Source organism: Chiloscyllium punctatum, chromosome 16, assembly GCF_047496795.1.
Source record: "Chiloscyllium punctatum isolate Juve2018m chromosome 16, sChiPun1.3, whole genome shotgun sequence".
Taxonomy (NCBI): Eukaryota; Metazoa; Chordata; class Chondrichthyes; order Orectolobiformes; family Hemiscylliidae; genus Chiloscyllium; species Chiloscyllium punctatum.
This window is the reverse complement of record NC_092754.1, coordinates 30,652,786-30,678,634: the sequence shown is the minus strand read 5'-3', so window position 1 is coordinate 30,678,634 and position 25,849 is coordinate 30,652,786. Positions and strand designations below refer to the sequence as shown.

The 25,849-nt window shown below is 44.0% G+C and overlaps 1 protein-coding gene across 1 annotated transcript in view; it reads left to right on the top strand.

Moving 5' to 3' along the window:
• Nucleotides 1–25,849, top strand: part of LOC140487127 (immunoglobulin superfamily member 21-like) — a 374,679-nt gene that overhangs the window by 125,181 nt on the left and 223,649 nt on the right. Inside the window, exon 3 of the mRNA XM_072586665.1 lies at nucleotides 19,721–19,842. Within this exon, the coding sequence (XP_072442766.1) occupies nucleotides 19,721–19,842 (122 nt within the window). The remainder of the gene's footprint in view (nucleotides 1–19,720; nucleotides 19,843–25,849) is intronic.

The window sequence follows — 25,849 nt, the reverse complement described above, 5'->3', positions numbered from 1 at the left end:
TAGACGAAACTGAGCACTGCAGCTGCTGAAGGTTAGAGTCGAGAGTGTGGTGCTGGAAAAGCACAGTAGGTCAGCATCAGTGTTCCTGATGAAGGGCTTTTGCCCGAAATGTCGATTTTCCAGCTCCTTGGATGTTGCCTGACCTGCTTTTAGACAATGCTAAGTTTATAGTGACCTAATAGACTGTTTCATAACCTTAACGAAGTCTATCAGTTCCTTATACTTACTCTAGTGTGTGTGTGTGTGTGTATGGGGGGAGTGGTGGTAGTCTATAACCAGGGCAGTAAATACTAGATAGTGATTTCTTCAGTTCCCTGCCCAAAGACAGGTCTGACCAATAGCACTGTCAGCTCCATCAAGAATAGGGCAAGAAGAAGTTTTTTAGGGTCCTCGTATCCCATATTGTTTTAACACTTTCTGGCCCAGGATCTGTCACAACTGGAACAGGGAACGAATCCCAGGTTGTTGACATTAACCTGATCCACACAGCCAACTAAGCCAACCATGTATCAGCAGCGCACACTGCCATGCGTCTGCCAACACCCCAGCCATTCTCCCCGGGAGACTGAGTTGCTGGGTCATCAAACACCTTGGTATGCATATTGTGGTTCAGAGCTGTGGATAGTGATGATAGAGGCTCCATTTTTTTATTCCATTATATGCTTGACCAGGAATCTCCCCACTTTCATCATCAGCCGCTGACATGTATTGGAAGGATTTGCTACTCAGCCTAATAGCCCTTATGAAAGTGAATATGAATTTCAGCGGAGATATCTTTCCCCAGAATATGGCCTTCATGAACACAAGGAGTGGCGGAACTGAATGGCATCAAGGAAGGAGAAGGGTATAGAATGTTATGCCAATATGGTTGGATAAACAGGAATGGGATGTGACTCACAGGGTGTAAACACCACATGCTCCAGGTTGACTCACAATGCCCTTGGGGAGGGAATTCCAGGATTTTGACCCAACAACAGGAAAGGAACAGCAATATATTTCCAAGTCGGCACGGACAAATTGGACCAAAGGGTCTGTTGACTCAATCACACTCAGTCAGGATGGTGAGCAGTTTGGAGGGGAACTTGCACATACTGGTGGTTACAGGTCTTGGCTGGTGGTCATGGGTTTGGAAGGTGCTGTCTAAGGATCTTTGGTGAATTTCTGCAGGGCATCTTGTAGATAGCCCACACTGCTGCCGCTGAGCATTGGTGATGGAGGGAGTGGATTCTTGTGAATGTGGTGCCAATCAAAGGTCATTTAGAAAGGTCATTCCAGAATGTAGGACCCAGACAGCTGAAAGCCGAAGCAGAGCAAAGAAATAAGGAAATGTAGTGGAAATGGGAGTCAGGGAAACGCAAGGTTCTGGGGAAGTTGTAGGGCCAGAGAGGGTGAAAGCGATATGAGGCAAATAAGCAACTAGGTGGCTAAAATACTGGGCTCAGAACCTGAAATTAGAAGCACTGATAGATAGAACTAATATATGGGCGGCACGGTGGCACAGTGGTTAGCACTGCTGTCTCACAGCACCAGAGACCTGGGTTCAATTCCCGCCTCAGGCAACTGACTGTGTGGAGTTTGCACATTCTCCCCGTGTCTGCGTGGGTTTCCTCCGGATGCTCTGGTTTCCTCCCACAGTCCAAAAATGTGCAGGTTAGGTGAGTTGGCCATGGGAAATTGTCCGTAGTGTTAGGTGAAGGGGGTAATTGTAGGGGAATGGGTCTGGGTGGGTTGTGCTATGGCGGGTCAGTGTGGACTTGTTGGGCCGAAGGGCCTGTTTCCCACACTGTAGGGAATCTAATCTAATCTAATATCAGCAAGGATGGTGTAAGAGGAGGAAGAGAGTGGAAATGAGGAAGACATTCAGGATGAGCAGGATTTGGAGCGGAACAGGTTCAAGGCAGCACAAGCTTGGATGAGTTAAGCTGGAGAATGGAACACCATTACTGGAAATGTAAAACTTGGTGCCGACAAAATTTTGACCAGAGGGTTTCAACATTCGAAAGTTAGGGAGTGATGTTAAGGAAGTGGAAGTTGGCAATCTTTGCGATGAAGGGGTTCAGAAATCTAAATAAGAACCAAAAGAACTGTGGAAGCTGGCAAACAGAAACTAAAACAGAAATTGCTGGAAAAGCTCAGCAGGTCTGCCAGCATCTGTGGAGAGAAGTCAGAGTTAATGCAGGCCTTCTTAGGAAGGGCCGCTGGACCCGAAATGTTACCTCTGATTTCTCTCCACAGATGCTGTCAGCAATTTCTGGTTATTAGGCGGGTTGGTGTGGACTTGTTGGGCTGAAGGGCCTGTTTCCACACTGTAAGTAATCTAAAAAAAAATCTGAAGCTTAGTTTAGAGTTAAAGAAGGGTCAAGGTCACCAATAGTCTACTTCAGTTTGAAATAAACAGTCTAGAAATAGTAGCTAGGACACAGTTTGTAGTGCATTTAACTGGAGGAATTCGCAAGACAGACATTTGGAAAAGCAGGTTTAACAGCCTAGAGGCAGAAGAGTAGAGTGGTGTGGGGAAATCAAAGTGGGTATACATCGAATTGTCAGCAGACATCTGAAAGCTACCTTGATCACATGATCCTGCTCACTCTTACAGACCGAATGGCAAAGTGAAATTACCATTGCAAAACAGTTATTAAATAGAAGTTAGTGTTTCTCTTAGCTCAGCAGATTCTGTAAATAGCTTTCAGAAAAAGAAGAGCAAGTATATTAGAATAGCTGGATTCAAGACTTCCACATGGGGCTGACACTTAATGGAAAATCCAGCTCTTTGAATCCAGGTGTTACTAAACCAGTAGGATATCTTGGAGTGCATGTGCACAGTTCCTTGAGAGTACGGTCGCAGGTTGATAGGATAGTGAAGAAGACATTTGATATGCTTTCCTTTATTGGTCAGAGCATTAGGAGTTGGGAGGTCATGTTGCGGCTGTACAGGACATTAGTTAGGCCGCTTTTGGAATATTGCGTGCAATTCTGGTCTCCTTCCTATCGGAAGGGTGTTGTGAAACTTGAAGGGATTCAGAAAAGATTTACAAGGGTGTTGCCAGAGTCGGTGGATTTGAGCTACAGGGAGAGGCTGAACAGGCTGGGGCTGTTTTCCCTGGAGCCTCAGAGGCTGAGAGGTGACCTCATAGAGGTTTATAAGATCATGAGGGGCTTGGATAGGATAAATAGACAAGGTCTTTTCCCTGGGGTGAGGGAGTCCAGAACTAGAGGGCATAGGTTTAGGGTCAGAGGGGAAAGATATAAAAGGGACCAAAGGGGCAACTTTTTTCACACAGAGGGTGGTGCATGTATGGAATGAGCTGCCAGAGGAAGTGGTGGAGGCTGGTATAATTACAGAATTTAAAAGGCATTTGAATGGCAACATGAATAGGAAGGGTTTAGAGGGATATGGACCAAGTGCTGGCAGATGGGACTAGATTAGGTTAAGTGTCTGGTCAGCATGGACGAGTTGGACCGAAGAGTCTGGTTCCATGCTGTACATCTTTATGACTCTATGATTATTGCAGTAGGGGGACTGAAGAGGGGAGTGTTACTGAGGTTGAAGTAAATGTTCTTGATATTGGATGGAAAGCTGGTTTGGAAATTCTGGATCAAACAGAGTGCCAGGCTTTCCAGTTTAGCCTGACCTTGTGTCGAAGGAAGAGCTAAACGAGTAGAGTTTATCTGATTGATCTGTTGGAGGAAACATTGACTCATTTGTAACTTCACACAGGACATGCTTCCTGACAGAGCTGAGATGGTTACAGGATTATGAGGGCCATCTGGTTGTGTAGTTCCAAGCCTTTATCAGGAAATGTATTTACTATAGAGGCGTGGACAGCCTCTTCAATCAATATGTAATCCAAGTCTATTATAATCTGTTCAGACAAATGCTCCTTTATATTTACAATAATTCCACAGTTTGAAGCAGCATCACATTAAGCAGCAGAGTTTTTCATTTAGATTAGTTGGACACTGGAGATTAATGAGGCATTAAAGTGACTGACTCTGTTAGTTGAACAATTAATATATTTGTATTTGTTTATGTGACAGCTCAGGCCATTAATCTGCCGCATTATTTTTGTTCCATTTATTCTTGTCCTCTCTTTCAAGTTGGAAAATAACACCACGGGTTCCTTGAAAGCTGTGTTCATTTTTCATGCAATCTGTGGAGTGTTGGCATGCTGTTCCAGTGTGGAGTCACCACAGTGAAGCCTGATTTAACATGTGCACTCCCAGCAGGAGTGCTTCAATGCTGATCAGAAGCGGGAGCCCCTGCTGAATTCGCTGCCCACCACTCCCTTCCCAGTGCAGAGCCAATTGTAGGCCATCCACACTGCCAGTCTCAATTAACAACTTGGTGCAGGCCAAGGATCAGAGCTTCCTTTCTGGCCTGTATGGCTCAGTACCCCAGGTAATGCATAGTTTTGGATAGACAGTTGAATAGCAAAGGAAGCAAAGAATATTTTGGAGTGATGGAGTTGAGGTTATTGAAGGGTAATGCACACTCAAAGAGCTGTATGGTCTACTCTTGCATTTATTTCACGTGCAGTTTCACTGCATTGAGCTAATCTGTGGCTTTGAGCAGAAACAGTCTGCACTTTAAGGTTATATATTAGAGTCATAGAGACATTGTTAAGGTTTTTCACTGGATTTGCTTTTGGGATTGTCAGCATCCTTCCATCTGTGTAGAATGATGGATAAGCAGCAAATCAAACCCATTTGGAGATGGAAAAGCTTCCTCCAGTGCACTTCTCCCAGTGGACAAAGAGATCAATCCACAAAAGGTGGTTCTGTCATGAGTGCGGCCTGTGAGGTGGTTGCCAGGTGTTCATGTGGGTTGTTGTTTTCTGTGTTGATGCCCGTTGCTAAGCTGATTTAGCTACTGACTCTAACGACAGTGCACGCTGACCCACATGTGATGCCATTTCCCTCTGTCAAGGCCTAGTGCCTGCCAGGTGTGTTCAGGGCCTTCATGTCATACTGGCAAGCAGAGCTTTGTTCCTCCCATGGCCTCTTGGCCTAGACCAAACTCACCAAACAGAAAGTATATCTGACTGCTGCCCTGAAGAGGTGGCCAAACCAACAAAGCTGCTTCTGCATGATAACTGCCAGCAAAGGGAGATTTGCCTTTTTGCGGATGCCCAACTTCATGATTTTGGCTTTCCATGAGGTATCCGGAATTAGTTTGGGCTCACAGTTGACACTGTTTGATGACTGACGCTAACTTACAAATTTTAAACAAAATAGGGGCCTTGTGCCATAAGACCATAAGACACAGGAGCAGCATTAGACCTGAGTCTGCTCCACCCTTCATTGAGCTCATGCCAAATCTGATAATCCTCAATGCCACTTTCCTAGTCTTTCCCCATCATCCTCAGCTGAAATAGATACAGAGCTATGATTTATGATCAGATGCTATGTGTGAGTCAAGGCTTTGTGACTGACTTTTAACTACCAGTGTGTCCTTGACTTCTCATGTGCATTCCTTTGGGAAAGGATATTATGGCCAGCTGCTGGTGAATGAACCAAGTGACTTGTTCTGGTAACATCTCAGCTCTTTCCACCTTCCCTTCCCTTAAAACCACCAGATCTTTAAAACACAGGAGTCTGACACAACAATGTTGACACAACAACATTGTTCAACTTAGTTTAACTTCTCTCTGACTATTTTCCATCATCGTAATGTCTCGCTCTCCACTCCCATTTCTTGCCAGAGCTCCCCATGCAGTTGGAAATGCTCGTTAACATCCCATGTTTCTGTCAATCGTAAGCTGAGGTCACAGGATAGTTATACAAGATGAAGGCCATTTACTGCATCCAGAATTACCTTTTCCTGTTGTGGTTCTGTTCGCTGAGCTGGGAATTTGTCTGGCAAACGTTTCGTCCCCTGTCTAGGTGACATCCTCAGTGCTTGGGAGCCTCCTGTGAAGCGCTTCTGTGCTGTTTCTTCCGGCATTTATAGTGGCCTGTCTCTGCCGCTTCCAGTTGTCAGTTCCAGCTGTCAGCTGTAGTGGCCGGTATATTGGGTCCACAAACACATCGACGTGGACCCAATATACCGGCCACTACAGCGGACAGTTCGAACTGACAACCGGAAGTGGCAGAGACAGGCCACTACAAATGCCGGAGGAAAGATCACAGAAGCGCTTCACAGGAGGCTCCCAAGCACTGAGGATGTCACCTAGACAGGGGACGAAACGTTTGCAAGACAAATTCCCAGCTTGGCGAACAGAACCACAACAACGAGCACCCGAGCTACAAATCTTCTCCCAAACTTTGATTACCTTTCCTTCATGGCATGAACTAATTCAAACAATAAACCTTGCCCCTGTTGTCAGTCTTTGCTGTTTTTAATGCATTATAATTTAGAAGCTCTTCTGACATATGTAATTGTTGTCAGCTCCTGGAGCCATTGTGTCCAAATGAACACTCATGGACCCAATGATAGTAAAAAAGCACAGTTGGTTCAGGTTAATACCAGGAATAGTCAGCCACAAAGCCTTGACTCGTACATAGCACCTGATGATAAATTGTAACTGTGGATCTATTCCAGCCAAGGGTGATGGGGAAAAGCTAGGAAAGTGGAATTGAAGATTATCAGATTAGCCATGACCTCATTGAATGGCGGAGCAGATTTAATGGGCTGAAAGGTCTCATTCTGCTCCTATTACTAGTTATGGTTTTATGGTATGGAGTCCCTATTTTTATTTTGAAAGTTGGCATCAATCATCAAATAGTGTCAACTGTGAGCCCAAACTAATTCTGAACACCTCATGGAAAGACTAAATCATGAATGTGGGAGTCCTTTGAGAAGGAAAGTTGCTTGTCAAACCCTCTAGTATAGCAGAAAGTGGAAGCAGGGGAGTCCTGAGGAGTAGCCATACAATGTAACAGAAATCTGTGTGTAATCCTGAATCTAGATTGGTGCCATTGGCCATCAACATATCGAGATTTCCAAGTAACGCAGAGAGAGTAATTCTGCATTATTGATAGCCATTAATTCAGGAACAAGGTATAGTGGGCAACTTCCATTCACCCTGGCTTCAGGGCTCCATCACCTATTTTTGCACATAGAGGGAGATGTGTTGAAATATACTTAACAGCCTGTCACTAAGTTAATTGATTCCATTACAAGAAAGGTCCATTGTCAGTTAAGTGACAGTCATTTAATGAAGTCTCTCAGAACTACCTGAGATTCTCTGTTTTAAAAGCACCAACTGTGATTTAGTGCTGTGCCCAGGAACGGTTATTATATGTATCTTGCAGCGACTGACCCTTCTCTCTCCTGTAATGACTACTGTTCCCTACTTACAAGCGAATGCCTTCTGAAATGGAAGATTGTATGAGTTGTGTTGTTGTTGTCCAGTGTTACCCTTGATGGCTCAGTAACTGTCCTCCAAACAAGAGTCTGTACAATAGAAATAGGTTTTGAAAAATGTCCAGAGAATAAGACTGCAACAATCAAATACATTCGGCCATTTCCCCAAACAGTTTAGTCATAATGGAGGGCTGGAAAGAAGTGAATGGGCCCATGCGCATGTACTGATAGCCAACAACACACTTGCTTACTGGTAGTCTTGGAGCAGAAATCCCTGTTGAGTTCAGATAAGTACAAGGGGCTCCTGCATGTCTTTCATTGCATTTCATAAAGGAGCCTTGGGGAATTAAATTAATACACACAGGAATCTAACATCAACATTTCAACCAGCGCATATCTTACAGAGTCATTAAATCTCAAGCGTTTTAGGGGCATTTGGCTGAACACTCTGCTCCCTTTTTAATAGATTATTCCCACTTTAGTCAGATCCTTTAATCCTTCTTCCAGAGATAAAAATGTCTAATTGCTTCCTAAGCCATTTGTACTGTCATTTTCAATGTCAGTCCTTCATAAGAGAGTGCACAACTCCATTACACTTCCAGTGAAAATGTCTTTTCCGCTGTCCACCTCATACATAATCTTATTGTTGACACTTGTGTCCCCAGGTACTTGGAACCATCGTCACATTGAACAATCGATCTGAATGAACTTTCTCAAATGCTTTCCTATTCCTGAACATAAAATACGTTGCCTCAGAAATCTCTTTTTTCACAAACAAAACAAGCCTTCTGAAACAATGGGGCTTAGAAGCGAAATTTTCTGCACTATCAGTGCAAAACAGGCCCACAAAGGATTGGTAGCTGCTTTCCTCAGCTCCATCAGTTTTCATTTTCAATTGACTTTGAAAATATAATATGAAGACTTTTAATTCCAACCATAAGTGACTGTGAGAGGAAATGAGTCTCCAAAAAGCAGCTGACTTCCAAAATTGCAGAATAATTGCATGGTTAGACTTTTAACAATGTCCCACCTAATGGACTAGCATTTAAAATTAAAGAGCATGGGATTAGGTGCAGTGTACTGACACGGATAGAGAACTGATTTCCAGTCAAGCAACAAAAAGTAGCAATAAATGGGTCTTTTTCTGATTGGCAGGCAGTGACTAGTAGGTTCGACAGAGATCAGTGCTTGGATCCCAACTATTCATAACGTATATTGATGATTTTGATGAGGGAAATAAATGTAACACGTCAACATTTGTAGACACAAAACTGCTGGGAGGGTGAGTTGTGAGAAGGATGTAGAGATGCTTCAGTGCAATTTGGATGAGTTGAGTGAGTGAGAAAATGCATGGCAGATAAAGTGGCATGTAGACTAAAGTGAAGATGTCCACTTTGGTTACAAAAACAGGAAGGCAGGTTATTATCTGAATAGTGATAGATTGAGAAAGTAGGAGGTGCAACGAGCCTTGGATATCCTTGTACACCAGCCACTGAAGGCAGTGAAGACAATGGCATAGAGAAAGGGCATGAGTACGGGAGCAGAGTTGTCTTGCTACAATGATACAGGGTCAAAAAGTGTGGTGCTGGAAAAGCCCAGCAGGTCAGGCAGCAGCCAAGGAGCAAGAGAATCGACGTTTTGAGCAGAAGCCCTTCATCAGGAATTAGGTGGGGGGGGGCGAAGGGGGCTGAGAGATAAATAAAAGGGTGGGGGGCAGTGATGAGGTAGCTGGGAAGGCACTAGATAGTTGCAGGTGGGGGGGGTGATTGTAATAGGTTGGCACGGAGGGTAGAGCGGATAGATGGGAAGGAAGATGGACAGATAGGACAGTTCAAGAGGGTGGTGCTGTTGGAGGGTTAGAACTGGGATGAGGTGGAGGGAAGGGAGATGAGGAAATTGATGAAGTTGATATTGATTTTGTGTGATTGGAGGGTCCCAAGGCAGAAGACGACACGTTCTTCCTCCAGGCGTCGGGTAGCTTAGATTTGGTGGTGGCACGGGCCCTTGGTGAGACCACGCTGATGTAATGTGTGCAGTTTTACTCTCCTTTTCTGAGAATGGATATTTTGGCTACAGACAGAGTGTGTTTTTTAGGTATGTCCAAGGCAAAAAAATGGTTAGGACAAAAATTGGGCCCTTGAAGACAGAAGCAGGGGAATATATTACTGGGAACGAAGAAATGGCAGAGGAATTAAATGGGTACTTCAGATCTGTGTTCACTGGGGAAGACACAAGCAATCTCCCTGAGGTAACAGTGGCTGAAGGACCTGAACTTAAGGGAATTTCTATTTGCCAGGATTTGGTGTTGGAGAGACTGTTAGGTCTGAAGGTTGATAAGTCTCCGGGACCTGATGGCCTGCATCCCAGGGTACTGAAGGAGGTGGCTCGGGAAATCGTGGATGCGCTGGTGATTATTTTCCAGAGTTCAATAGAATCGGGGTAGGTTCCTGAGGATTGGAGGGCGGCTAATGTTGTGCCACTTTTTAAGAAGGGTGGGCGGGAGAAAGCAGGAAATTATAGACCAGTTAGTCTGACCTCAGTGGTGGGAAAGATGCTGGAGTCTATTATAAAGGATGAAATTACGGCACATCTGGATAATAGTAACAGGATAGGACAGAGTCAGCATGGATTTATGAAGGGGAAATCATGCTTGACTAATCTTCTTGAATTTTTTGAGGATGTAACTCGGAAGATGGACGAGGGAGATCCAGTGGATGTAGTGTACCTGGACTTTCAGAAAGCTTTTGATAAAGTCCCACACAAGAGGTTAGTGAGTAAAATTAGGGCGCACGGGATTGGGGGCAAAGTACTAGATTGGATAGAGAATTGGTTGGCTAACAGGAAACAAAGGGTAGTGATTAACGGCTCCATTTCGAAATGGCAGGCAGTGACCAGTGGGGTACCGCAGGGATCCGTGCTGGGACCGCAGCTTTTTACAATATATGTAAATGATATAGAAGATGGTATCAGCAATAACATTAGCAAATTTGCTGATGACACAAAGCTAGGTGGTAGGGTGAAATGTGATGAGGATGTTAGGGGATTACAGGGTGACCTGGACAAGTTAGGTGAGTGGGCAGATGCATGGCAGATGCAGTTTAATGTGGATAAATGTCTGGTTATCCACTTTGGTGGCAAGAACAGGAAGGCAGATTACTACCTCAATGGTATCAAATTAGGTAAAGGGGCTGTTCAGAGAGATCTGGGTGTTCTTGTCCACCAGTCAATGAAGGCAAGCATGCAGGTACAGCAGGTCGTGAAGAAGGCTAATAGCATGCTGGCCTTCATAACAAGAGGGATTGAGTATAGAAGCAAAGAGGTGCTTCTGCAGCTGTACAGGGCCCTGGTGAGACCACACCTGGAGTACTGTGTACAGTTCTGGTCTCCAAATTTGAGGAAAGACATTCTGGCTATTGAGGGAGTGCAGCGTAGGTTCACGAGGTCAATTCCTGGAATGGCAGGATTGCCTTACACGGAAAGACTGAAGCGACTGGGCTTGTATACCCTTGAGTTTAGAAGACTGAGAGGGGATCTGATTGAAACGTATAGGCTTATGAAAGGACTGGACACTCTGGCAGGAGGGAACATATTTCCGTTGATGGGGGAGTGCCGAACCAGAGGACACAACTTAAAAATACGGGGTAGACCATTTAGGACAGAGATGAGGAGAAACTACTTCACACAGAGAGTGGTGGCTGTGTGGAATGCTCTGCCCCAGAGGGCAGTGGAGGCCCAGTCTCTGGATTCTTTTAAGAAAGAATTGGATAGAGCTCTTAAAGATAGTGGAGTCAAGGGGTATGGAGATAAGGCTGGAACAGGATACTAATTAGGAATGATCAGCCATGATCATATTGAATGGCGGTGCAGGCTCGAAGGGCAGAATGGCCTACTCCTGCATCTATTGTCTATTGTCTATTGTCTATTGTCTATTGTTGCAGGTTTACTGGGCCGGTCCTTAGGATGGCAGGACTGACATATGCTGAGAGATTGGATTGCATACGACTGTATTCTCTAGAAGAATTAGGGGGTGGGGGCATCTATAATTATAAAATTCTAACTGAACTAGACAGTGCAAATACAAAAAAATGGTCCCTCTGACCAGGGAGTCCAGAACTAGGGGTTACAATCGTAAGGGTAGAGGGTAGGCCATTTAAGACTGAGGGTCAGAGACATTTCTTTGCCAGAGACTGGTGAGCGTGTATAATTCACTGCCACAGGAAGTGGCTGAGGCCAAAACATTGAATGTTTTTTAAGAAGGAGTTAAATATAGCTCTTCAGGCTAAAGGGATCAAAGGGCATGGGGAGAAAGCAGGAACAAGTACTCAGTTGGATGATAAACAATGATCAGACTGAATGACAGAGCTAATCTGAAGGGCTGAGTGGTCTATTCCTCTACCTAGTTTGTGTTTTTATGTTTATATCACAGAAGGTGACCAATTGGCCCATTGTATCTGTGCTGGCTCTCTGAAGGCGCAATTCATCTACAGCTTCCCCCAGCTTCTCCACCCAACCCTGCACATTCTTCATTAAGAGCTAATAATCTCATTCCCGCTTGAATACCTATCTTCACCACATGCTTAGGCAGTTCTTTCTAGATTTTTACTGCTCGCTGTGTAAGGAGGTTTGTTGCTTTACTTGCCAAATACCTCCACTCTGGGCCCGCTGGCTCTGAACCCTCCAACAACGGGAACAGTTTCTCCATATTTACTCTGTCCAGAGCCGTCACGATTTTGAACCTGTATCAAATCTTCTGGACCGTCATTCCCTGCCTGTTTCACATTGCTGGTTTAGACCATTTCCACCCCTTGATCATCTTAGTGAGGAGAAATGAAGCCATAACCTTTACCCCAGTAACCTCCATCAAAATGATTTCATTGCCACTGAATCTCTGATTCCCCAAACACTCTGTATCTGTCCTCCTAGATCTACCATCTGATGAGGGTGAATGAGACTGTGTGTCTACTTCAGCTTTCTGTTCTCCTTAGAGGTAAGCTTTGGAGCTACATCCTATCCCTGACTGCCTGCTACCAACATCTTATCTTCACCCATCTCCTTCCTAACCTCACCATAACTGGTTCTTAAACCCTTACCCAAGCATTTTTCCTCTCACAACTTCAATGTTTTGAATTTTGTCCCTACTGGTTCCCAGTCTCCAACAACAACAATTGTGAAACTTGAAAGGATTCAGAAAAGATTTGCTAGGATGTTGCTGAGTTGCATGGTTTGAGCTATAGAGAGAGGCTGAATAGGCTGGGTCTTATTTCCTTGGAGCCTCAGAGGCCGAGGGGTGACTTTATAGAGGTTTGTTAAATCATGAGGGGCATGGATAGGGTAAATAGACAAGGTCTTTTCCCCAGAGTAGGTGAGTCCAAAACTCGAAGGCATAAGTTTAAGGTGAGAGGGGAAAGGTTTAAAAGGGACCTAAGGGGCAATATAGATGGTGGTGCGTATATGGAATGAGCTGCCAGAGAAAGTAGTGGATCTGGTACAATTACAACATTTAAAAACGATCTGAATAGGAAGGTTTAGAGGGATATGGGCCAAATACTGGCAAATGAGACTAGATTAATTGAAGATATCTGGTCGGCATGGACAAGTTGGACCAAAGGGTTTGTTTCCATGATGTACATCTCTGTGACTCTATAACAATAAGCTCTAGTTTCATCAGTATTTAGATGCTCATATTATGTCCATTACTGATCCATCTCTGTGGTCCCTATATTGGCTCTCTTTTTCTCTCAAAGCACCAAATTTGTAACCTTTATTTTCAAATCTCCAAAACACCTCTGGACCAGTCTTATATAACCTTATAGATCTCCTCTTCAATTCTGTCATGTTCCAATTTTGACACTTTGTGAATTACCATTCTCTTCATACCACCAGAGGAGTTGGAGCTTCTTCTGCCCCACTTTCCAAGATTCCCTCCTCAAACTCCTCGCTCATTGCACTTTTAGAAACACTCCAAAACCTGAAATGTGACTAAGCCACACTCAATTTCCTCAGCGTTTGTGTTCTTTCTCAGCTTTCCTACTTCCTCTCTCGAGCCTGCCTTCCCTTACCCACTAACGCACCTTTGAGGATCTTCTACATTAAAGTCACCACATAAATGCATTGTTGTCTGAATATAAGTGGGTGTTAGTTTTTTTTAAAATTCCTTTTATGGGTGTGAATATCCTTGGCTGGGCTAGCATGGATTACCCATCCCTAATTATTGTTGGGAAGGTAGTGTCAAGCCACTTACTTGAATTCCAGCAGTCTGTGTGCTGAAGGTGCAGTCACATTGTTATGAAGTAACTTCCTGATCTCTGACCCTACCATTCCCCCCTCAATGGCCAATAGTCTCCCACCATAAGGGAGTCAGGGCTACACATAGCCTTCTAAATGGGGTCTGATCAGCATCCTAAATAGTGGCTTTAATTATGTGAAGGTAATGTCACCATAGAACTACCCTCACTAAGGAGAGACAGCGGTGGTGATTTAATCTTAGTGTCGCCATGTCTCAGGTGAGGGGAGAGTTTGAGGAGGAGAGTCATTCACAGTAACCTCAGCCAGTGCAGGTGTTAACTCTGCGTTGCAAAGCAGCTGTCCGGCTATTTAACCCTGACTTTAAATGTATGGAACGGTGCAAAAAGAGGCAACAGATCTACCGAGCTGACTGTATATTATAGGAGATTGAAGGGTAAATTTTTACAAGCGATATTAGAACTGCGACTGTCATGGAGACAATTAGTATTGTTAAAGCCTGCTCTGTGGGAGTATATTGGAGAGCAATCAGGACAGAAAAGTCATAGGACATCTTCTGTGGCTGTCAGCTGAATGGGAATGTGGTCTTATTGGAGAAACAGAATACAGGACGTAATTGATTGTGACAGCAATCTAAGTGGAGGTAGGTGTAGGAGCTACAATCCAGAGGAACAAAACTTTGAATTGCTGATGTCGTACAATGAAGTAAGAGAGAGGTTTTCTGAAGCAGAGCTTCCAACATCGCTGGAAGCAGGCAACGAGAATTTTGTGAAGGACAAGAATGCACAAGCTTTGTGCCTAGGAGTTCTAAATATTAGATTAGATTATTTACAGTGTGGAAACAGGCCCTTCGGCCCAACAAGTCCACACCGCCCCGCCGAAGCGCAACCCATCCATACCCCTACATCTACCCCTTACCTAACACTACGGGCAATTTAGCATGGCCAATCCACCTGGCCCGCACATCTTTGGACTGTGGGAGGAAACCGGAGCACCCGGAGGAAACCCACGCAGACACGGGGAGAATGTGCAAACTCCACACAGTCAGTCGCCTGAGGCGGGAATTGAACCTGGGTCTCTGGCGCTGTGAGGCAGCAGTGCTAACCACTGTGCCACCGTGCCGCCCACAGTTTATTTTTTTGTTAGCTAAAGCCAACCTGGGAAGAAATTATCTCTAGGCAAGGGAAACACATTCTATGTTGAACTAACCTAATTCAGTCAAGGAGCCAGGTTTAGTCAGCTCCCCACCTCATTTGGGGCATGGTGCGCAGGTGCAGGATCTTGCTCAGCTCTCTCACGTATTGTGTGATCTCACACAGTAGCATCACGCAGTAAGTCAGGTACTAAAAGGCTGCTGAGGCACAACAGGAGTCCAGGGAAGAGCAGCCAGTGAATGGACAACACACAGAGTATTGGACAACAATTCCATAAGACCATAAGACATAGGAGTGGAAGTAAGGCCATTCAGCCCATCGAGTCCACACTGCCATTCAATCATGGCTGATGGGCATTTCAATGCCACTTACCCGCACTCTCCCCATATTCCTTAATTCCTTGCGAAAATAAGAATTTTTCAATCTCTGCCATGAAGATATTTAACGCGCTGGCCACAGGCCCAGCACTCTCTGGCTGAAGAAATGTCCCCTCATTTCCGTTCTAAATTGACCCCCTCTAATTCTAAGGCTGTGCCCATGAGTCCTAGTATCCCCGCCTGACGGAAACAATTTCCCAGCATCCACCCTTACTAAGTCATACATGATCTTCTAAGTTTCTATTAGGTCTCCCCTCAACCTTCTAAACTGTAATGAATACAATCCAAGATCCTCAGCTGTTCATCATATGTTAGACCTACCCATTCTAGGGATCATCCTGTGAATCTCCGCTGGACACGCTCCAGTGCCAGAATGTCCTTCCTGAGATGTGGGGCTCAAAATTGGACACAGTATTCTAAATGTGGTCTAACCAGAACTTTATAAAGTCTCAGAAGCACATCGCTGCTATTATATTCCATCCCTCTTGAGATAAATGACAACATTACATTTGCTTTCTTAACTACAGACTCAACCTGCAGGTCAGTCTTTAGAGAGTCCTCACCCCCAGATCCCTTTGTACTTTAACTTTATGAACTTTCTCACCGTTTATAAAATAGTCCATGCCTATATTCTTTTTTCCAACGTGCAAGACCTCGCACTTGCTCACATTGACTTTCATCAGCCATTTTGTTGTCCACTCTCCTAAACTGTCTAAATCTTTCTGCAGCCTCCTCACCTCCTCAGTACTACCTGCCTGTCCACCTAATTTTGTATCATTGGCGAACTTCCCCAGAATGTCCCAGTCCCTTCATCCAGATCATTAATATATAAAGTGAACAGCTGTGACCCCAACACTGAATGCTGCGGGACACCACTTGTCACCAGCTGCCATTTCCCCGGTTACAAAACTGATGCCAATGTCCCATGGAAGGAAATCCTCCTTCCCACACCAATGTCTTAGCCACGTGCTTACTTCACTAATTTTCTTATTCCTATGCTAATTAGCACATGGCTCAGGCAATAACCCAGAGATTATGATCCTTGAGGACCTGTTCTTCAATTTCCTTCCTAATATTTGACACTCCCCAAACAGGTCCTCCACCCTAGCCTTGTCTATGTTGTTTGTGCCAACATGGCCCACAAGTGGATCTTCCCCCTCCCGCTCCAATATCCTTTCAAGCCAGTCGGAGATGTCCTGCACCCTGGCACCGGACAGGCAACACACCATGTGGGACTCCCGATCCGGCTCTCATAGGATACTATCTGTCCCCCTAATTATAGAATCCCCTATAACAACCACTTGTCTTTTTGATTCCCCCTCTTGAATGGCCTTCTGCACCATGGTGCCATGGTGAGCTGGCTCATCCTATCCACAGCCCTTTTCCTCATCCATACAGGGAGCAAGAATCTCATACCTGCTGGATAAGGTCAGGGGCTGAGGCTCCTCCACTCCTGAACTCAGAATCCCCCTACCTCCCTCACTTACAGGCACACCCTGTTGTTCCTGATCACTGACTGAATTTGAATTACTTAATATGCCGGGTGTGACTGCCTCCTGAAACAAAGCGTCCAGGTAACTCTCCCCCTCCCGGATGTGCCGCAGTGTATGAAGCTCAGAATCCAGATCATTCCAAAGAAGTAGTGAGTTCCAGAAATGTCTCCAGATATAATTTGTCATGATGGCCAGCAGTACAATAAATAAACGAGTGACTTGATCAGACATTTAGATGTTTATGCATATAACCCCTATACAATATATCACTTTGTACTATTTCCAGCAGCCCTTTCCTGAAGAAGGGCTTATGCCTGAAACGTCGATTCTCCTGTTCCTTGGATGCTGCGCTTTTCCAGCAACACATTTTCAGCTCTGATCTCCAGCATCTGCAGTCCTCACTTTCTCCTCTAATCTGTTTTTGCCCAAATAGTGAGAGCTTTGTATAATATTAGAATGTAATTGCATTAAATGCAGTTGAACATTCTAGGGGCTGGACTATCTGCTCTTTTTACTTGCCTACAATATGATTAAGGAATGCTCCCTGACTAATGGAGCACTTAAGAGAACAGAACAATTTCTGTCATTTCTTTCAAACCTTCAGATCCATTCTTAGGACTGTTTTCAGTTTATCTTGGAATATGTATGGAAAAAAATTGTCATGCTCTTGAAAGCAATTTATGGGACTGATTTTCGACATGATGTTTGCACAAAAATTAAGCTGGACAAGTAATGTTTACTCGCTCAGCCGCGCTGATTGTAATTGAAGCTCTTCAAGGTATGACTCACCTGCCACCAATTCCTCAACCTCCTGTAAACCTTGGTACAAGAGGTATGTTTCAAAGTGAACTCACAAAACAAATATGTTTGTTTGATATTGTGTGGGAGTGCCTGTGAAAGAGGACACAATGTACAGGCTGGGTGGCACTCACACTCAGCTTATAGGATGCTAATTGTCTCATTTTATCATGGCTCCATCTGTGCTTTTATGTATCCCAAAAATGGGCTTCTTCGGAGAGGGAATTTGCATTTATATAGAGCCTTTTTCCATTACATCTCATTGGTACTTTACTGCAATAAGATAAGCTAGTCATGTGACATATGGCATTCATTGTTGTCTGAACAACAAGCTGAAAGGGTCCACTTGCACTAAACAAGGTTCCAGCACTGAGATAAATGATCGTTAGAGTGTTATGTTGTTGTTTGAAGAGTTAATCATGGCCAGGACATTGAGAGATCTTCATGGCATTTTATGAACTGGTGCCACAGGATACCCACACAAACAGGGCAGACAAGGCCCAGCTTCAACAAGCTCCTTGGAAAGCTAGCACCACAAACAGTGCTGCACTCTCTCTGCACTGCGCAAAAGCCTCAGCCAAGATTATGTGCACATGACTGAGGTAGGGTTTGAACCCAACACAGCACAAAACAAAAGAACTACCACTGAGCCAAGGCAGTCACCCAAAGAAATCAGGATCTTTGTGCACCATTCTGTTGTGCCAGTACAGAACTAGACTTGGGATGCACTAAGTTAAAGGAGCGTATTATCCAGTGGCAGACATGTGCCCAGTGCTGAATTAAGAAATAGCTAGTTACAACTTTCAAGATCTCTTCCTATCACGTCAGCACTAGCATCCTTGCCTCTCAGATATATAAATTAAAGTTTGCCTCTTCCAACTCAGTAGCCCCCACAACTTCTTTCCAATTTTCTAGTTACCAACTTCTTTGCCTCCATTCTCTAAGGGTCCCTTCCAATCTGACATGGATTATCGGGTAACATTTGGAATCCCTGTTTTGCTATTCCCTGTCTGCTTCTTTGTTGACGCTACCAGTAACAACTGGTAGAGAAGGGCTTTGGAGACGGGAGAGGTAAAGGAGGTCTGGGCTGCCCTGCTCAAGTTACTTACCCCTGGATTCTTCTTTAGAAAATATCCTCTCCCCAGGTCGCACCCTACAATAGATTCCTGATGCAGGTGAATAGAAGGATGGGGAGCATTACAAGAGGAGTCATCCTCCTTCCTGCTACTGGCTCTGCATTAATCCTGCTCATTTCAATGGAGCCATACATCACATGAGTAGCTTATCGTATTGCAATTTTATCCATGAAAGCCTTTGAACTGTAAATTGTAGATTGCAACTGCAATTCATGTCCCACTGAAATGAAAGTAGAAAGCTCTGGAAATATATAGTTGAACTGGCAACACCCATGGGAGAGAGAGCCAAGGTTAATTTTTCAGGCCCGTGACCTTTTGTCAGAGTGGGAAAGGTCAGAAATGAAAGGAGAGAAGTGATGTAGGGGGGTGGGGGAGTGGCGGGGTGGAGGGGTGGTGGAGAACTAAAGGGAAGGTGCATTAAGGGGCAAAGGGTCGGAGAAATTAAATGGCCAAAGACTGGGTACAAAGCCAAAAGGGAGAGAGGGATGAGCCAAGTAACGAAACAAAATGCGTGTCTGGAAGAGGTGTGAATATATAGGAAAGCTACCATCCAAACACAAAGTGAAGGAAATAAGAGAGAAACAAGGTGGAAACAAATGAATTAGGAAATAAACGCAAACTACATGGAGGCAGAGATTATGACTTAAAAGTTGTTGAACTCAATTTTGAGCCCAGAAGGCTATAAAGGATCCAGCTGAAGGTTGTTCATTGATTTTGTGTTGAGCTTCTTTGGAACACTGTAGCAAGCCAAGGAGAGAAAGGTTAGAATATGAGGAAGTTGACAAATGTCCTGCTGGATTTAGATTTTATGAGCCCTGTGGATCGGCCTGAAATTTGTCTCTGTCTCAGTGTGAGAAATTACTAACCTGTCCTTCCATCTTCCATATCTCCCCCCTTGAGCCCTCACTATAAAGTACTTCTTAATAAATGGAATGTACTTTTGCAAAGACTCAACCCACAGAATTGGGCTATAACTCCTTCCTGATGTGAAGCAATGTATTCGTGCTTTCACATTTGAAGTCAAAGACAGGTTTCGCCTGGGAAGCAGGTACACTCTCATGTGTCGAATGTAATATTCTGACTTTTCCTTTAACTCTGCAGTGTTTCACTGGGGAATGCAGGCTGCCTCAGGTGCTGTGTGATGATGATAAAAAGGATTTTTTAATTTCCAGTGACTCGTTGCTGAATGTGATATATTGTTGCTTGATACCAGGTGACAGATGGAGGAACTATCAAACAGAAAATATTCACATATGATGCCCTGTTCTCTACAAATTACACACACATTGATGAATATCAGAAGAGGGAGGACCTGGTCTATCAGTCCACTGTGCGGTAAGTGGAGTTTTATTTGTTCACAATAGTTGGTCACTATCCAATTCACACAGACATTTTGCTCTCAGCAGAGGAGATGCGAAAACACATTATTTTATATAAAAATTATTCACATAAAATGGGATTCTCTGGTGACACAGCTGCCCTTCACACAGAAACTCAAAGCAGGAACAGGCCATTCAGCCCATCAAGTCTTCTCCGCCATTCAACATTGACTTAGTCCAACCCTGTCAGAATTTTATACGTTCCAGACAGATCCCATCTTACTCTTATTCAACCCAATCCCTCCTCAGACAACAATCCTGCTCTCCCAGGAATCAGATTAATAAATCTTTGCTGCACTCCCCTTATTGCAGGATTATTTCTCAGCTAAAGAGCTCTAAACTGTGCACAGTACCCCAGGTGTGGTCTCACCAAGGCCCTGGATGACACTTTGATCCAGTCCTCAAATCCTTTTGCAATGGAGGTCAATATAATGTTGGAAACAATGCTCTATAATTCTGACCAAAGTAGATTATTTCATATTTATCCTTGTTATACTGCATCTGCAATGTATTTGCCCACTCACTCAGTGTATCTAAATTGCCTTGGGGGCTCTTTACATCCTCCTCATCACTCACAATCCCATCTAGTTTTGTGTCATCAGTAAATTGAGAAATGTTATATTTGATTTCCTCTTCCAGGTCATTGATATTTATTGCAAATAATTGGGCACAAACACTTATCTCTGCAGTACCCTATTAATCACCACCTTCCACTCTAATAAATACACATTTATTCCTGCTATCTGTTTCCTGTCTGCTCACCAATTCTCAATTCATGCCAGTATATTATGTTCAGTCCCACGTGCATAATTTTGCACACTCAACCTCTTATGTGGGACTTAAGCAAAAGCTTTCTGAAAATCCAAATGCACCACATCCATCGGTTTGCCCTCATCTATCCTACTTCTTCAAAAAAATCCAGTAGGTTTGTCAAACATGATTTATCTTTCATAACTTCACGTCGACTTTTTCTAATCATGTTGATATTCTATTAGTTTCCTGTTATCACATCCGTTGTAATAGACTTGGCATTGTATTGAATTGTATTGTAAAATAAATTGTACTGTACTTTTTACCTATGACTAATGTTAGGCTAATCAGTCTGTAACACTTGTATTGTCCATCCTTTCTTATTAAATAGTGCGCTTACATTGACCATCCTCCAATCTGCTGGGACTATTTCAGAATCTACAGAATTTTGGAACATGATTTGATTTATTGTTGTCACATGTACCCATGTACAGTGAAAAGTTTTGTTTTGTGAGCAGTACAGGCAGATGATAACATACAAGGACATACAGATCATAGCATGTTTCGACAGTGTGTAGTACCTTACACTGAAAGACTGAAGCGACTGGGCTTGTATACCCTTGAATTTAGAAGACTGAGAGGGGATCTAATTGAGACATTTAAGATTATGAAAGGATTGGACATTCTGGCAGCTGGAAACATGTTTCCGCTGATGGGTGAGTGCCGAACCAGAGGACACAGCTTAAAAATACGGGGTAGACTATTTCGGACAGAGATGAGGAGAAACTTCTTCACCCAGAGAGTGGTGGCTGTGTGGAATGCTCTGCCCCAGAGGGCAGTGGAGGCCCAGTCTCTGGATTCATTTAAGAAAGAGTTGGATAGAGCTCTCAAAGATAGTGGAATCAAGGGTTATGGAGATAAGGCAGGAAGAGGATACTGATTAGGAATGATCAGTCATGATCATATTGAATGACGGTGCAGGCTCGAAGGGCTGAATGGTCTACTTCTGCACCTATTGTCTATTGTCTATTGTCTATTGTGTGAGGTATATAGGGTTATGGCTGCATAGTTGGTGTACAAAAGCAAAGTCAATATTAGATTTGAAATCGAAGATGACCATTCAGCAGTCTAATAGAGAAGAGAAGAATCTGTTCTTGAACCTGTAGGTATGTGTGTGTTAAAGTTTCTTTACCTTCTGTCTGACGGAAGAGGTTGAAAGAGGGTGCTGCTGGGAACGGAAGGGTCTTTGATGATGTTGGCAATGAGAAATCCATGGATGTAAGTTCAAAGTTGGCTTGCACAATGGTCTGGGCTGTGTTCACAATCTTCTGTCATTTCTTGTGGTCCTGGGCAGAGCAGGACAACTAACATCTCCATTATTTTCATGCTGGCCAGTTCTTTCAGTTTGCTGGGATGCAGATTATCTGGAGCTGGGAATACATTTGTTTTTATTACCAATTTATTTCTCTGCACTTTTTTCACTAATACTAATTGCCTTCAATTCTTCTTTCTCATTAGGCCTTTGGTTCCCTGACATTTCCAGGAAGTTATCTATGTCTTCTCCTATGAATACCGAGCTAAAGTTGTTGCTTATTTTTTCTGCATTATTTATTTCCCATTTTTATACTGTGAAGGATCTACATTTATCTTCACTAATCTTTTGCTTTTGCCAGAAGCTTGTAAAGTCCACTTCTATCTGCCTTTCATGTTTACTCTCAAACTCTATGTTTTCCCCACTGAATCTGTTGATCCTCCTTTGCAAAGTTCCAAACTGCTTTCAATCCTCTGGCTTGCTTCTTATTTGAACAATTTTATATAACACTGCTTTTGATTTAATACCATACTTTATTTTAAGTTAGCTATAGTTAGGCCAATTTTCCTCTTGTGTTCTGGTCCTAGAAAGGAATGCTTAACTATTACAATGCATGATTCGGAGATGCCGGTGTTGGACTAGGGTGTATAAAGTTAAAAATCACACAACACCAGGTTATAGTCCAACAGGTTTAATTGGAAGCGCTAGCTTTCGGAGCGCTGCTCCTTCATCAGGTGGTTGCTAGTGCTTCCAATTAAACCTATCGGACTATAACCTGGTGTTGTGTGGTTTTTAAGCTATTACAATGCATGTTTTCACTATGGAAATGTTATCCATTGCTTATTTACCAATGTAGGAGAAAGTGAGGACTGCAGGTGCTGGAGATCAGAGCTGAAAAATGTGTTGCTGGAAAAGTGCAGCAGGCCAGGCAGCATCAAAGGAACAGGAGAATCGACGTTTCAGGCATAAGCCCTTCTTCAGGAATGAGGAGGGTGTGCCCAGCAGGCTAAGATAAAAGGTAGGGAGGAGGGACTTGGGGGAGGGGCATTGGGAATGCGATAGGTGGAAGGAGGTTAAGGTGAGGGTGATAGGCCGGGGAGGGGGTGGAGGTGGAGAGGTCGGGAAGAAGATTGCAGGTTAGGAAGGTGGTGCTGAGTCCGAGAGTTGGGACTGAGACAAGGTGGCGGGATGGGAAATGAGGAAACTGGAGAAATCTGCATTCATCCCTTGTGGTTGGAGGGTTCCTAGACAGAAGTTGAGGTGCTCCAACCACAAGGGATGAATGCAGATTTCTCCAGCTTCCTCATTTCCCCTCCCCCCACTTATCTCAGTCCCAACCCTCGGACTCAGCACCGCCCTCTTGACCTGCAATCTTCTTCCCGACCTCTCCGCCCCCACCCCCTCTCCGGCCTATCACCCTCACCTTAACCTCCTTCCATCTATCACATTCCCAACACCCCTCCCCCAAGTCCCTCCTCCCTACCTTTTATCTTAGTCCGCTTGGCACACCCTCCTCATTCCTGAAGAAGGGCTCATGCCCGAAACGTCGATTCTCCTGCTCCTTTGATGCTGCCTGACCTGCTTATCTACCAATGTGTCAATTAATTAAGTAACCCAATCTATCCTAGCCAACTCATCCCTCATGCATTTGTAGTTTGATTTGTTTATATTTAGGGCCATAGTCTTAGATGAGACTATTTCACTTTCCATCCTAATGAAGAATTCCATCATGTTATGGTCTCACTTCTTTGAAGGATCCCACACAGAAAGATTAGTAATTAACCCCTTTTCATTGCACAATATCAATTTGGGAGACAAAAACAGAAATTGCTGGAGAAGCTCATCAGGTCTGGCAGCACCTTTGAAGACAAATCAGTGTTGACGTTTCAGGACTGATGACCCTTCCTCAGACTACCATCTTCCCAGATGCTGCCAGACCTGCTGAGCTTTTCCAGCAATTTCTGTTTTGGTTTCTGATTTACAGCATCCACAGTTCTTTTGGTTTTGTCAATCCAAGATAGCCTTTTCCTGGTTGGTTTCTCAATGTACTGGTCTAATAATTCAACTATTCCTATTCTTGTTACTGTGGTTTGTTCAGCCTATATGTAGATTAAAGTCAGCCATGATTACTGTCACACCCCTGTTACATGCAAGATTAATTTCCTATTTAGTACCACTGCTGTTTGGAAGCCCACTGACATTTTCTGCACCTTGTTGCTTCTTAGTTCTAGCCTGACTGATGCTACATTGCATTAATTTCGTTTTCTGCAATGCCACTCCTTTTCACCTGTCCTTCCGACAGATTAAATACTCTTGGATATTCAGTTCCCAGCCTTGGTCATCTTGCAGTCTTGTCTTCATAATTGCAATCATATCATTCAAAGTTTGTGAGAAGATTTGTAGCTCGGGTGCTCGTTGTTGTGGTTCTGTTCGCCGATCTGGGAATTTGTGTTGCAGTCGTTTCGTCCCCTGTCTAGGTGACATCCTCAGTGCTTGGGAGCCTCCTGTGAAGCGATTCTGTGATCTTTCCTCCGGCATTTTTTGTGGCTTGTCTCTGCCGCTTCCGGTTGTCAGTTCCAGCTGTCAGCTGCAGTGGTCGGTATATTGGGTCCAGGTCAATGTGCTTATTAATTGAGTACAGAGAACAGCCAGGGAATTCCTAGAGGCATGGCACTCATCCACAGATTCAATAAATAAGCACATCGACCTGGACCCAATATACCGACCACTGCAGCGGACAGCTGGAACTGACAACCGGAAGCGGCAGAGACAAGCCACAAAAAATGCCGGAGGAAAGATCACAGAATCGCTTCACAGGAGGCTCCCAAGCACTGAGGATGTCACCTAGACAGGGGACGAAACGTCTGCAATATAAATTCCCAGCTCGGCGAACAGAACCACAACAGCAATCATATCATTCCCTTTTACAGCTGTTTGCACTGTTAATTCATCTCCTTTATTGAAAATGCTCCATGCAGTCAGAATCACTACCTTAAGATTCATCTTTTAGACACTTCTATATTTTGTTTTGATACAATGGCTCTTGGTGCTGCTATCTCTTGTTTGTATCTCTTCTACTTTCTATATTTCTTTCGTTTTTATTTTTACTTCCCTCTCTTGTGTCTCCCTGTTCAGAATCCCAACTCCCTGCCACTCTAGTTGAAACCTTCTCATTCAGTATTAGAGAATGTGTCTGTGAGGATATTGATCCTGCTCTTGCTGAGGTGCAGCCCATCCAGTTTGGACACATCCCATCTTGGTAAAAACAATGACTGCAGATGCAGGAAACCAGAGTCTAGATTAGAATGGTGCTGGAAAAACACAGCAGTTCAGGCGCAGTAAAATCAACGTTTCAGGCAAAAGCCCTTCATCAGGAATACTCGACACATCCCATCTTCCCCAGAATCAGTCCCAATGTCTCAGGGAATCTAAATCGCTCCCTCCTACATCATCTCTCCAGCCACACATTCATTCATACTATTGTCCTATTCCTGATCTTCCTAGCATGTGGCACTGGGAGTAATCCTGAATTTACTGCCTTTGAGAGCTTTTTTATTAATTTCTTCCCCGTATTCTACTTGCAGGACCACATCAACCCTTTTTTACATATGTTGTTGGTACCAAGATGGACGATGTCACACCTGCTCTTCAAACAGACCTGAGATGCTCAGTGACATCCAAGATCCTGGCACCATGGAGGCAACATGCCAGCCTGGCATTTTCTCTGCATCTGCAGACACATCTATCAGTTTCCCTTATGACAGAAACCCCTAATACTATTGCTCTCCATCCCCTTCTCTTGCCCCATGCAGCTGAACTGATCCTCGTGGCACAGACTTGGCTCATGTTGCATTCCCCTGAGAAACCACTGCATCAGCTGTAGCCAAAGCAATTTGTTTGT